At 39.9% G+C, this 12,196-nt stretch overlaps 2 protein-coding genes across 4 annotated transcripts; one reads left to right on the forward strand and one right to left on the reverse strand.

Moving 5' to 3' along the window:
- The first annotated feature begins 3,697 nt into the window (after positions 1-3,697).
- LOC133723371 (protein ENDOPLASMIC RETICULUM-ARRESTED PEN3) lies at positions 3,698-7,641 on the forward strand. Of its 3 annotated transcripts, none has more exons than XM_062150190.1 (4): positions 3,698-5,580; positions 5,692-5,743; positions 6,297-6,807; positions 6,905-7,641. In XM_062150190.1, exon 1 carries the CDS (start codon positions 3,835-3,837, stop codon positions 5,263-5,265), a length of 1,431 nt encoding a protein of 476 aa, XP_062006174.1. In that variant the 5' UTR covers positions 3,698-3,834; the 3' UTR covers positions 5,266-5,580; positions 5,692-5,743; positions 6,297-6,807; positions 6,905-7,641. The 3 variants fall into 3 exon arrangements, with proteins under 3 accessions (XP_062006174.1, XP_062006173.1, XP_062006175.1); XM_062150189.1 differs by having other exon boundaries at positions 6,321-6,807; XM_062150191.1 differs by lacking the exon at positions 6,297-6,807.
- Positions 7,642-8,082: 441 nt separating this feature from the next.
- On the reverse strand, positions 8,083-9,841 carry LOC133723372 (NDR1/HIN1-like protein 10). The gene has a single exon (XM_062150192.1). It carries the CDS (start codon positions 8,873-8,875, stop codon positions 8,225-8,227), a length of 651 nt encoding a protein of 216 aa, XP_062006176.1. The 5' UTR covers positions 8,876-9,841; the 3' UTR covers positions 8,083-8,224.
- Positions 9,842-12,196: the final 2,355 nt, after the last annotated feature.

Below are 12,196 nucleotides of genomic sequence, written 5' to 3' on the forward strand. Positions count from 1 at the left end.
AAAGTCGAAAACTGTGAAATACAAATTTAACAGAAATTTCAGAGAAATTTCGGACAAAATTTCGGTTTGAATTTTTAAATATATTTTCTGTGTGTAGATATTTCGGAAATTTAGAATTTCGCGGAAATGTACGGAAAATTTGGGTAAATTTCGGGAAACTCCTGACTGAAATGATATAGCAGGTGAATTTCGTTTCGGTACTTCAAATTTCGACGGAAATTTCGGCAGTTTCGGAGAAACTTAAAACCTTGGTCACAGGCTCACAGCTTGAATACTCATCCTCCAGATAGATCAGATAACGCGGGGGCCAGAGAGAGTCAGAGACGCGGCCTCCTTATTAGTTGATCGTCTTTGCTACTCATTTTATCCCAAGTTGTAGTGTTTGATGTGCTGTAATAGTGAACTCAAATGAATTGGATTCAATTGGTCGATCAAGAAGTCTTTTATTACACCCATACTTGCCCCATTTGTGTCGAACTCCATTAATTTCTTTGAGGTGACTGATTAAAATATTGAATGAGGACGATTCCTTTCACTGGATCGACCTTGTCTTTTAATGGAATGTATTAAATAATACCTCATAAAACTCTTATGAAAGGTTTTACGTGCATTGCATTTTCGCTGTAGGATACCACTAAACACCAGCTCATGACTGATCAAGCTGTACCGGAGTTTCAGAACTATAACATAACGGACTAATGGGGACCTGGATAGCTCACCAGTCGTATATATTTAAGAAGCATGTACGTGTTAAAATTTATGAGCTAGCTAGGGGCAGTCATTCCACTATTCCAGGTTCCAAACTACACACTGTACGTTCTGTTTACCTAGAGAGGTGTAGATATTTATGAGGAGGAGCAGCTGCAGCCGAAGAAGAAGAACCAGCAGTGCGCGAGTTCGATCCGCATCGAGATCAGTTGCTGGTTTTGTTTATACGTGCTAAGCAATAATTGAGTTTCGCCGCCAGTCCAAACTTTGTCCTTATTGGATCCCTTTATGTGTATATACCGTGTTGCTTAGGGTTTCTACTGGACGGACTTTTAGGTGGCGACTGCCGACTGGTGTTCATTAGTTTTCTGAGCAGGTCGATTGATGGCATTCGCCAAAAACCTGCAAAGAAGTAAATATGTAGGTCTTGATTTATTATCAGGCCCAATGGACATCCCGTACGTGTGTCAGCATGAGAGTGGTTCTCTCACCTCTTTATTGTGCCATAATGGCCTCTCGTGTCCACAAGTACTCTTAAATATTGCTTAATTGGCCTTTCCAAAGGGAAATCTTTTTTTTTGGTCAACAAAGGGAAATCAATATGACTATATAATGGAGATCTATGGCTGACCTCCAGGCTCCAACCATCAGATTAGAAGAAGATTCTACCCTAATATCCCATGTTAATTTTAAACTCAAAACTACTAAAAGTATCCTTAGTGAGATACATGTCATGTTTATATTGGAAATTATTCTATGCACCGACGGTGCAGATGACCCAACACCTATAAAATGATCTCAACCCTTGATATTTATAATTAATATTTTTATTAATAACCTAAGAGTGTATTTAATATAATCTAACCATCCATTTACGTCGGTGCACTGAATCCTCCACATGTTTATATTCGGTCTAACAGTAGTCTGACTGACGGATATTATTGTGCTCAGAATTGAGGTCTGCAATTTAGGAGAAATGTTTCCCAGAAGTATTTTATATTTCATCTCACAAGGATTTATGATACTCTACTGTTGTGGGATATTTTTTTGAAAAGGAACAAAATTACAAACTAGTTCCTCTAATACAACCAACTCTCAAATTATCAAATTTTTTTGTCGGTGCACTGAATCCTCCCCATGTTTATATTCGGTCTAAAAGTAGTCTGACTGACGGATATTATTGTGCTCAGAATTGAGGTCTGCAATTTAGGAGAAATGTTTCCCAGAAGTATTTTATATTTCATCTCACAAGGATTTATGATACTCTACTGTTGTGAGATATTTTTTTGAAAAGGAATAAAATTACAAACAAGTTCCTTTAGTACAACATCAAAAAACAAAGCATGTGAAGGAGAATGACTCCTAGGGGTGGGTTCGGTTTGATTCGGTTCAGTTTTAAGCCCAAACCGAAAACCGAACCGCACTTGACTTCGGTTCGGTTCGGTTTTTTATTTTTCAATTTTCAAAACCGAAAACCGAACCGACCAGTTCAGTTCAGTTTAAGTTGGTTTTTTTAATTGTTTATTAATTATTATTTCTTTTATAAAAATATCAATTATTTAATGACAGCTTGTTTATTTAGCCAAACATCAACTCCATTCTTTCTAATTCCGCAAATTATTCTGAAAACTAGGAAGGCCATTGGAGCCCCATAAAAAAACAGAGAAAACAACAATGGTTACGGCCTAGAATCCAGGTCAAGTGAGGCTTAACTGCTAGTTGCCTATTTATTATTACACCTAGTAACTTAGAATCAGGTTAAGATAGGCCAACTTGGTCTCTTTGATATTTATTTTTTTCATATTCGCCAACTGCTTCTTGATGGTTCCGCATAACCTGCATTAGAAAGGCAGTGTAAAACACTTGCTATCAGTAGTTGTGATTAAAAACAAAGAGATGCATGCTGGAAAAATGTAGTAAAGGTAGTATGAAACATGGTTTGGTTGATGACTTATTTGGACATGAAATTGATCTAGAGAGTTTCAAAATAAAAAAATAAAAAATAAAAAAAGAACAAAGAAATTGATCTAGAGAGAAGATGCAGATACCGACCATAACAGGCATCAAGCATATGACTGGTCCACTCAATTATATCTATGCCTGCATTGAATTGAGAGAAAGAGAGCTAACCACTGCTTCTACAAAGGGTGATATCACAGGATGTTCAAAAGAATTATGCATCCAAACTTACCAGATTGTCAATAATCTCCTATAACTGCTGCTTGACCACCAGAATAGCCTACAACACACAAAAGAATTGACCACCATATCAGCAAGGGAAAAATTCACCAACGGTGTCTGGACACTTAGGGGACTTTCAGAATGATACCTGAACTTACAAAGTTATCAATGTGATACCTGGACTCATTTTTTCGTATCAAAGTCGTACCTATGACCAATTTCTGTAACGGCTCCGTGACGGAAATTGGTCATAGGTACGATGTTGATATGAAAAAATGAGTCCAGGTATCACATTGATAACTTTGTAAGTTCAGGTATCATTCTGAAAGTCCCCTAAGTGTCCAGACACCGTTGGTGAATTTTTCCCTATCAGCAAACATATTAAACACTCCAACTCTGAGCTTGAGATTGGGATGTTGGTTGGTTCGATACAACTTGGAGTTTGTACTATATATATCATTCTTCCACTCTTTTGAAGTCATTCGAGCTCGGGTCTAGCTAGACTTGACTGGCGTGCTGCCATGTGAGGTATGATTAACTCCGAAGGTCTTCTTTTAAGTGACGATCCCACTTTGCTTGGGCGGTCCATCTGTGCCTCATGTTTGTGGGGTTGGGCCTCATACTTTTGTTCACGGGCTTGGGGACTGTCCTAGTTGGTTTGGGCTTGAACCAATCTTTCCTATGGGTTGGCCCAAAAAAGGCGCTCTTTGTGATCGTCATCTTTAGGACTTAAAAGACCAAAATGCGCTTTCAGTGGATTTTGTTTTGCACACAACTACACAAACCACCATTGAGATATTTTCATGCAATTTCAAGGGTACTAGCGTAAAATAACCATAATGCATTTCTCAATTCTCAGTTACCACGTTTCTTTGGTTGCTCCTACTAGTAGTTCCCGTAAAGTTGTTGACCGTTTTCAACTAATCTTCAACTTCACGGCCCCTAATGGAAAACGGTCACCACCACACAGCCAGCGGCCCTCGCTCCGACGACCGTATCAAGCTCAACGTCGGAGGCAAGCTCTTCGAAACTACCTTATCGACAATCCAGGCAGGCGGTCCCGACTCTCTCTTAGCCGCCCTCTCGAGCCGGACCTCCGACGACCCGGACCCGGTTTTCATAGACCGGGACCCGGAGATCTTCTCAGTCATACTCTCTCTCCTCCGCTCCGACGGTCTCCCTTCCACGGCTCGCCGATTCGCCAAGCAAGAACTCGCCGATGAAGCTCTCTACTACGGCATCGAGTCGCAGCTCAAGTCGGCGATGTTGCCGCCTCCGTTATCCGGAATCGACGCCTCGATCGTCACAACTGTACATCCCGCCTCCGACGGCCTCCCCTCGGCGATCACAGCTGGTACCGACGGCTCCGTTTGGATCGCACACGGCGGTCAAATATCCAGCTACGATTGGAATCTGTGCCACGCCGGAACGATCCGTACTCATTTGGAGGACATAAACTCGATTTGCCGAGTGTATCCTGAAATCGCCGCCGTAGGATCCGAATCCGACCCGGGGCTCCACTTCTACGATTTCTCCGGCGTGCGAAACATGGGGGCGATCCACTGGACCGACCCGGCCGACCCGAGAATCTTCAAGGCCCGAGTTACGTCCGTCTCGAACTCGCCGAGCTCAGTCTTCGCCGCTTTCGATTGCCCGCACAGAGAGAACTGCATCTTAGTGATCGACAAATCAACGCTCAAGATCGTCGGTGAGCTGAGCAGGCAATCGGGAAGCTCGGCGAAGAACTTGGCCGTCGGAAAGCTGACGTGGCTGCCTGAAACGGGCTTGATTGTTGGGAGCTCCGTCACTTGCGGTGCGTTCGGGTACTCGGGTTATATCCGAATGTGGGACCCGAGGTCTAAGGAGGTGGTTTGGGAGACGAACGAGCCAGGGTCGGGGCGGAGCAGTAGGTTCGGGGACTCCTTCGCCGACATCGACGTGGACATTGAAGAGTCGACTCTGTTCAAGGTGTGTTCAAAGTCTGGAGATTTGGCAATGGCAGACCTGCGTAATTTAGGGGATGATCCGTGGGTTTATTTACAAGATAAGGACCCAAGCATGAGGAACATAAAGGGGGGTGGCAATAGCAGTAGTGTAATTCACTGTTACAAAAACCAAGCCTTTGTGGGCAGAGATGGTGCCTTGGAGGTTTGGTCGAGACTGCCGAAGAAAGCCGAAAATAGGGTGGATGGAGAAAGTGAGGTTTGCGAGGGATTGTATAGGAGGAATTTTGTGGATAAAGAGGAGGATGCTCAGAGAGGGATTATAAAGAAAATCGAAGGCGGTGGGAATAGGCTGTTTGTTGTTAGAGAAGATGTTGAAGGTATTGAGGTGTGGGAGAGCTCTCATTCTTCTGGTGCAGTTTCAGTTTTGTGAAGCAGAAGTAGGCTCTATAATGTCAATGTGTTACTGTACCATATGTTGAGTTTGTGACACATTGTGTGATATTTCCTTTTCGTTCTTCCTCTTATGAGAAGATATCTCATTTACCTTCAGTTATGGCTCAACTCTAACTGATCCAAGTCGAACCTTTTCCTTTAATTTCATGCCAAATGAAGAAATACCTTGAAAGCAAGTTAGTTTGAGGGACTGTTTACTATGAGCAGTCTGCTTTTTTATGAAGCTGTAGCTCTTCAAATAAAATTGGAGGCTTTCAATTAGCTCATACTCGGATGGCTTGAATTTTGTTGTGTAAGCACTTTGATTTCCGTTGTTTCACTTAATCAACAAAGCTAGTCTGTTTCTTGTGCTTGTTAGTATCACCATTACACTTATCTCACTGCTTACAACTTAATTCTGCAGAAGTGAGGGGCCAGTAAAAACATTTTGGAACAATTGATTCTCCAGACTCTTGGTAAGCACAATCATTTTGCGATAATGCAATCACGCTTTTAGGGATTGATTGTTAACTTTCCCATGCCATTTCCTTTGTAGTGCATTTGGTTGATGTTGAGACTTTAATGCCTAGCGACTTTTGATGAGAACTCATTGTCAATGAGTACTAGTAGTGGATTTGTTTCCATAGGCATTCTGTGGTTGTCGCAGTTATTCATGGGCTTTCTTACTTGCATGATATGCTGTCTGGATGATGAAAACAAACTTTCCTAGTGCCACAGTCATCAATTTTCTTTTGTTTTCAAGCATAGTGAAACATTTAGTTACCAATAGTTATCACAAATTGAAAGAGAACATACTTTCCTAGTTCCCTTTGTTTCATGGTGCACATACTTTCCTAGCTACCATGCCGTCAATGTTTTTGCAAACAAACAGAAACATCTGAGGAATTTATCCAATGTTTCTGTTTTTTTAGTTTGGATTTAACTGGTCAGTGCACAAGTTTTTGTATACGTTTAGTTATCTGTAGTTCACAAATTGAAAGAATTTGCCTTGGTGGCTTCTCACAACAGAGGACCAAAAACTTTGGCTTGCAGGTAAGGGCTTTTTGTCAATGGAAATACTGCCAGTACTTTGTAAGGCTACAAGCACCTGTAGTTTATATTAGTTAAGAGTGCAAGGGTGAGAAACAGAAAATCTTATTGTACGTGACATCAGGTCCTCTGTTGTGCGATTTTCATGTGATGATCTAATGCATCAATGAGATTTTGGGAGCTCAAGGTGTAATTGAACTGTTGATGGGCCTTGTTTGGGTAACTTGAGCAGGCTTGGCTCTATCTAGTTGAAGCCACAGACTGGCATAGAGCCATGGTCTATTAGGTTTAAAATAGAAGCCTAATGTATGATGGTGGCAGATCTTTTCTTCTTTAGTGGGTCTATTGTTATCTGCTGAGGGAAGTTTGTACCCAAAACAAATGCGCTAAGGGTATTAGTAGCTTGTGCCTCCCAATATTTTTCAGAGGCTCCCAGAGAGTGGTTAGTTCCATGCCGATGTTTTTTGGAGCCTCGGACCTATTGCCTCAGGTTTCAATTCAGTCATTCTCAAGTTCCCCTTGAATTTTCCAGGACTTATCATTTCAAGTTTCTTGTGAGAACCAATCTTTTCCTTCTTGAAATGCAGGTGCCAGACAGGGCTACGATTATATTGCTAATCTATAAACAAATTAAGAGATCGGTGGAACCTTTGCAGTTACTGAAGTGGAAAAAACAAGGCTTTCCTATACGTGATTCTTTGCACATCATCCCATTATCTGGTGCTTCTCCTATTCTGCTGGAAATCCATTCTCTTAAAACGCAAGCACATGAACTGCAACATCCCCTCCATCTCATAACGAGGGAAAATTGGGTTTTGCCAAACTGTATGTCATGCTATTCAGAAAAACAGGATCAAGGAAGATAGCTGCACCAGGTACAACATGTTATTGCTTCGTTGTGGGTACTCGGTGGCTAGATGTGGTCAATAACATGGTTTGAGACAGATCCATGAGATTATCCCAGTGTGTATGTTGTGGCTATTGTTTGCTTACACTCGTCGAAGCTATAGATAAAATTGGGTGATATCAGCCTTTTCTACCATTTTCATAATCGCCTTTGAACCTCAAGCTACATGATTAGTCCAAAATTGGTTTATCAGGAACAGGAATTTTTGGAGCTGAGATAGTGAAAGAGGAGGCAAGCCAAGTGGCTTCCAACTTCCATGACACTATAAGAGGAGTTATTGAACACGGCCAGCGTGGTTGCTGTCTATACTCTGATATTTTGTACACCTTGTTGGAACGTTTTTCTTGATTCTGGAGTCATACCAGAAGGACCTTGAAGCAGCAGCTAATAATAAAACCTATGATTATTGTATTCAGATATCGATGTGGATTATCAGTCTTTCATTTGGGATGAGGATTATACTATATGATGAAACTACTGAAGCTCTCTGATAATAATGTGCAGTGCTTTTGCTGTTGAGCACAAATGTGGCTTGAAGGAGGTAAAAAAAGGAGATGTGGAGTCATGTTGTGATGATATGCAATGCTGCTGTGGTTGAGTATTACTGGACCTTGGCTGCAGTATCTACAGCCAATCTTATTTCCTATATTTTAGTTGTATTTTGGTATGCTTATAAGTTCTAGTCGAGGTCAGGCAAAAAATTGCAAGCGCTGGAGGAGCCCGACAAAACCCCGTCAAGTTCTGTGCATGGATAAATAATTGAATTCCAAAGTCTTGTTCAGTATTAAGCCTTAATTACTTGGGCCCAAAAAAAAAAAAATTCCTTAATTACAAGTTGATCAAGCACAAACACATCCATTTAGAAATAGCTTTTTTTGTTTTTTTTTACTTCCTTTTGTTTCTTTGGTTACAGATCGAAGAATCAGTCTTCCATATGACACCTTAAAAAAAAAAGACAATTAACAAGAAGATAGAGGTACAAGATAGAGGTTCATAACATTCATGAAAACCAAGACAAGAAAAAACCAGTAACCACAGAAACATGCCCACAATTTGTAACATTGAAACTGCTACTCACGGATGTTTGATTTAAAGTACTATTTCTAGTACTTAAAGGAAGTTTCAGCTTGCAGTGGATATTTTCCGGGCCATAGTTGTGAAACTTTATCGTGCCCAACCTGAGCTTCACCCGAAGAGCGAGCACTGCATCAATACTGTAAATACCAGCGGCAGTCTCCTTGTTAAACTCGGAAATCTCCTTTTTCCCAAACTTCACCACCTGCTGCCCTTGAACAATTATGTCACTCAAAAAGGTGGTGTTCTTGTGGCCTTGGTAAAACGGTACTGTAGTATTAGGCAAAGTCACGAGGGCAAACCTCTTCTTTTGGTAGTTACCAATGACTCGGATGCGACGGTAGCTGATGCCGAGCCTTTTGTTGGGATTTCTGATGGTGAGGTTGAAGGCAAGGTTGTAGTAGAGGGTGCTGTTGGTGGTGGTGTTGGTGAAACTGAACTGGGTGAGAAGGGCATCAGTGATTGTGATTTTAGGGTTTCGGGGAAGGACGATGACCCAGATGAAAAAGATGCTTATGAGTGAGAAGAACAGCGAACTACCGCTGCCACAGGCGCAGGAACTTTGGGCTTCACCCATTTCTAGCTGATCACTTGGAGAAACAGGAGGAGGTAGTTATAGAGCTTAATGAGGAACTTAACAAAGGCTTTCTTTATGTCTTTCAAGACTTGGAGGAAAGCTTATGTTATAGACTTATAGGCTATAGCTTACAAGTTTCAATATGATATAGGACGTCCATTGACTCGAGAAATTAAATCAAGTCAATTGTACTTACTGTCTTCATTTCAGAAAAATAAACAAGCCAAGCCAACGCCAACTGCCAACCTGCACTGGGCACATGTAGTCGACATCCTACCTAGATCATCACGTGCATTCACATCGATCTTGATTAAATTTAGAAGAGCGACATTGTCCTTAAATTCATTTTTAACATCCATGTTAAGTTCCTGCGCCTAGGTAGTTGCGTTTCATTCATTTTTCAACACTCTCCCTCTTCTCATCTTATAATGTAATATTTTAAATGGATCTGTTTAATTAAATTTTTGAATCATTCTTTAAAGATTATCTTTGCATCAAATTGATGATTATTTAAGTCATTCAATTAATACGATTGTGGGAGAACGATATAGGCTGCGTTTGGGGGGGCTTTTTTGCTCCCCTGCTTATAAGCGCCTCGACCTCTCGCGTTTGGTAAACTAGCTTCTCTTCAACTTTTTCCAGAAGCCAGAGCTTTTTCGATGGAAAAGCCAAAGCCGCCAGTGCCTTGCTTTTAGAAGCAGGAGATGGCTTTTGTCACTGTAGCGGTGTTACTGTAGTTTAATGAACTTTCAGAAATACCGATTTCTATCCTCTCTTCGTTTCGACAATTACACAATGCCATAAAAATTTTCTCTTCCGTGTTCACCTCTCTTCATTTCGGAAATACCGTCTTCTGCATGACTGTGGTTTGATCTCTCTCTCTGACTGCCTTCATCTAATCTCTCATCCGTGTTCGAAATCGATGCCTCAATCCTTGATGGCTGGCTTCTTGGCAATTTGATTCAGGGTTAGTCTTGTATCTATTTCAGTTTTAATTTCTTTGAATTTGATGAATGTTTGAGATAATATTGTTGTGGGTTTGACAGATATGAGATCAATTATGCTTGAGTGTAGTTCGTTTAGATCAATTATGCTTGGGTAATGAATCAACGTGGGATTAGGTTGATTTGGGAAAATGGGAAACAAATCGAGCTGTTTTCTTCCAGTAGCTTCAATTTCTTCTTCCTCTTCCTCTCTTTGTTCACTCAATTCAAACATGCCCGACTCTCCCAGAAGTGGAGGATATATGGGAATTGGAGATGTGATCTCAATTGAAGCTGCTGAGAGAAGTGGAGGATATTATGAATGGGTGGACATCTATTGGAATTTAGACTCATGAACCCTGTGTGTGGTTCAATTTTGGTGCTGACATTTATTAACTACTTCAAATGTTGTATATGCAGTATTGAACTGGAATTCCGAATATATTGCCTATGATCAGCTTGGCAAGGTACGTATTTTTGATTTAGTTCAAACCAAGCTTGTTTGTGTGTCATGCTATCATATGTTGGCATGTTTTGACGATGAAATTTTGGTGGGTGTTTTGATTATAATAATGTTGGGAGATATCTCAAACTGATGCTTAAGGGTAAGCATGTTGAAATAGCAAATCAAATAAATAAGGGAACTATTGGTTTGGTGGGTATCTAGATGATTACCCCGTTTTTCATCTTTTACTGCCTATTGTGGGCTATGCATATAGCTAGCCGTGTTGCAAACTATGATTTTTCATTGCATATATACTGCATACTCATATGCAGATTGTATTGGTCAAGATTCAATGCTTGTCTAATAGTTGTGTTGTACAAATCCCTATATGAGGGATCAAGTAGTATGTTGTAGATCAATTAAACTACCATATAAAGACTAAAATTTTGACAGATTTTGTGGTACAATTAAAACGATCTGCATAGTTGTGTTGTCTTGATCCCTATATGAGGGATCAATTAAACTAACATATGAAGACTAAAATTTTGACAGATTTTGTGGTACAGATTAAGTGGTTCCATGTTAGTCTATATGATGATACTCATAGAATCCATCATAGCATGTTTGCTTCTTTTAGCAGATTTGCCATTATTGTCGATTTCAATAGATATCATGTTAGTAACAAAACATAGATGGGAAAAGAGTGCAAAGCAGGACTAGTTTATTGCCATTGGTTGGCATATTTCAAAAACATTAGCTGAGATCATGAACCATCTTCCAAATGCTGCCAGTTTGAGGAACAATTGCCCAAGATCTGGTGGAGACCAAAACCTGTTCTTCCTGGACTTTGTGAGCCCAACAAAGTTTGACAACAGCTACTTCAAGAACTTATTGACTAACAAGGGCCTGCTTAACTCTGACCAAGTTCTTGTTACAAAGAGTGAAGTAGCCAAGTAATTGGTTCAGCAATATGCAGTGAACAACGAGCTTTTCCTCGAGCAATTTTCCAAGTCCATGATTAAGATGGGGAATCTTTCACCAATTACAGGTTCAAGGGGAGAGATCAGAAAGAATTGCAGGAAGGTCAACTACTCTTGATAGACTGTGATTTCTAGGTCACTAGAAGTTGACATGTAGTACATGATGATCATCATGGGGTGTTCTATTACCTTCTCTATGTTTTTGAAGTTCTTGTTTCCAGTATTTAGCTTTTATATCAGTCAGAGATGTACTCTTCTTTGGTTATTCTCATTAAAAAAAGTATCGTCAATTTTCGAAAAGAAAAACTTGCTCTTTGGTATCTTTTGAGTCATCAATTTTAGGTTCATGATGTTGGAGAAATGAGATAGACGCCCACATTGAAAAATCTAAGCTGTTACTAATATATTTGTACATGTTATTTTAAAAATTATTCAATATTAATTATATGGTCACCATGATTTATAAAAATTGAAAGTTAACAAAAATTTATAAGGATATAATAAAGATAAAAAATGATAACAAGAGCATTTGAATAACATTGTATTACCAAACAATTAAGGTAAAATAATCTTTCATGTCCAAATTGGTCATTCCACAAACAAAAAGCACAAGCCAGTTTTGATTTACCAAACACTTTGCCACTGCTTTTGCCACTGACAGCACTTATAAAAAGCTAGTTTACCAAACACTCAGCTGCTTTGCTTTTCAGCCACTTATTCTCAGAAATAAGCAGAAGCCAGCTTTTCTGAAAAGCACAGCCATACCAAACATAGCCATAGTCAAGGACTCAACTACTCAAGTTAGTAGTAGTATATAGTTATATACCCACTTGAGAGTAAATTAAGTCATGTTTTATAAAGTTCTATGAAATAAAAGCCATAGTTCCATGTCCATTATCTCATACACAACTAT

The sequence above is a fragment of the Rosa rugosa genome, chromosome 7 (assembly GCF_958449725.1).
Source record: "Rosa rugosa chromosome 7, drRosRugo1.1, whole genome shotgun sequence".
Taxonomy (NCBI): Eukaryota; Viridiplantae; Streptophyta; class Magnoliopsida; order Rosales; family Rosaceae; genus Rosa; species Rosa rugosa.

Coding starts and splice junctions, on each gene's coding strand:
- LOC133723371 (XM_062150190.1), top strand. CDS start 3,835: ATGGAAAACGGTCACCACCACACAGCCAGCGGCCCTCGCTCCGACGAC.
- LOC133723372 (XM_062150192.1), bottom strand. CDS start 8,875: ATGGGTGAAGCCCAAAGTTCCTGCGCCTGTGGCAGCGGTAGTTCGCTG.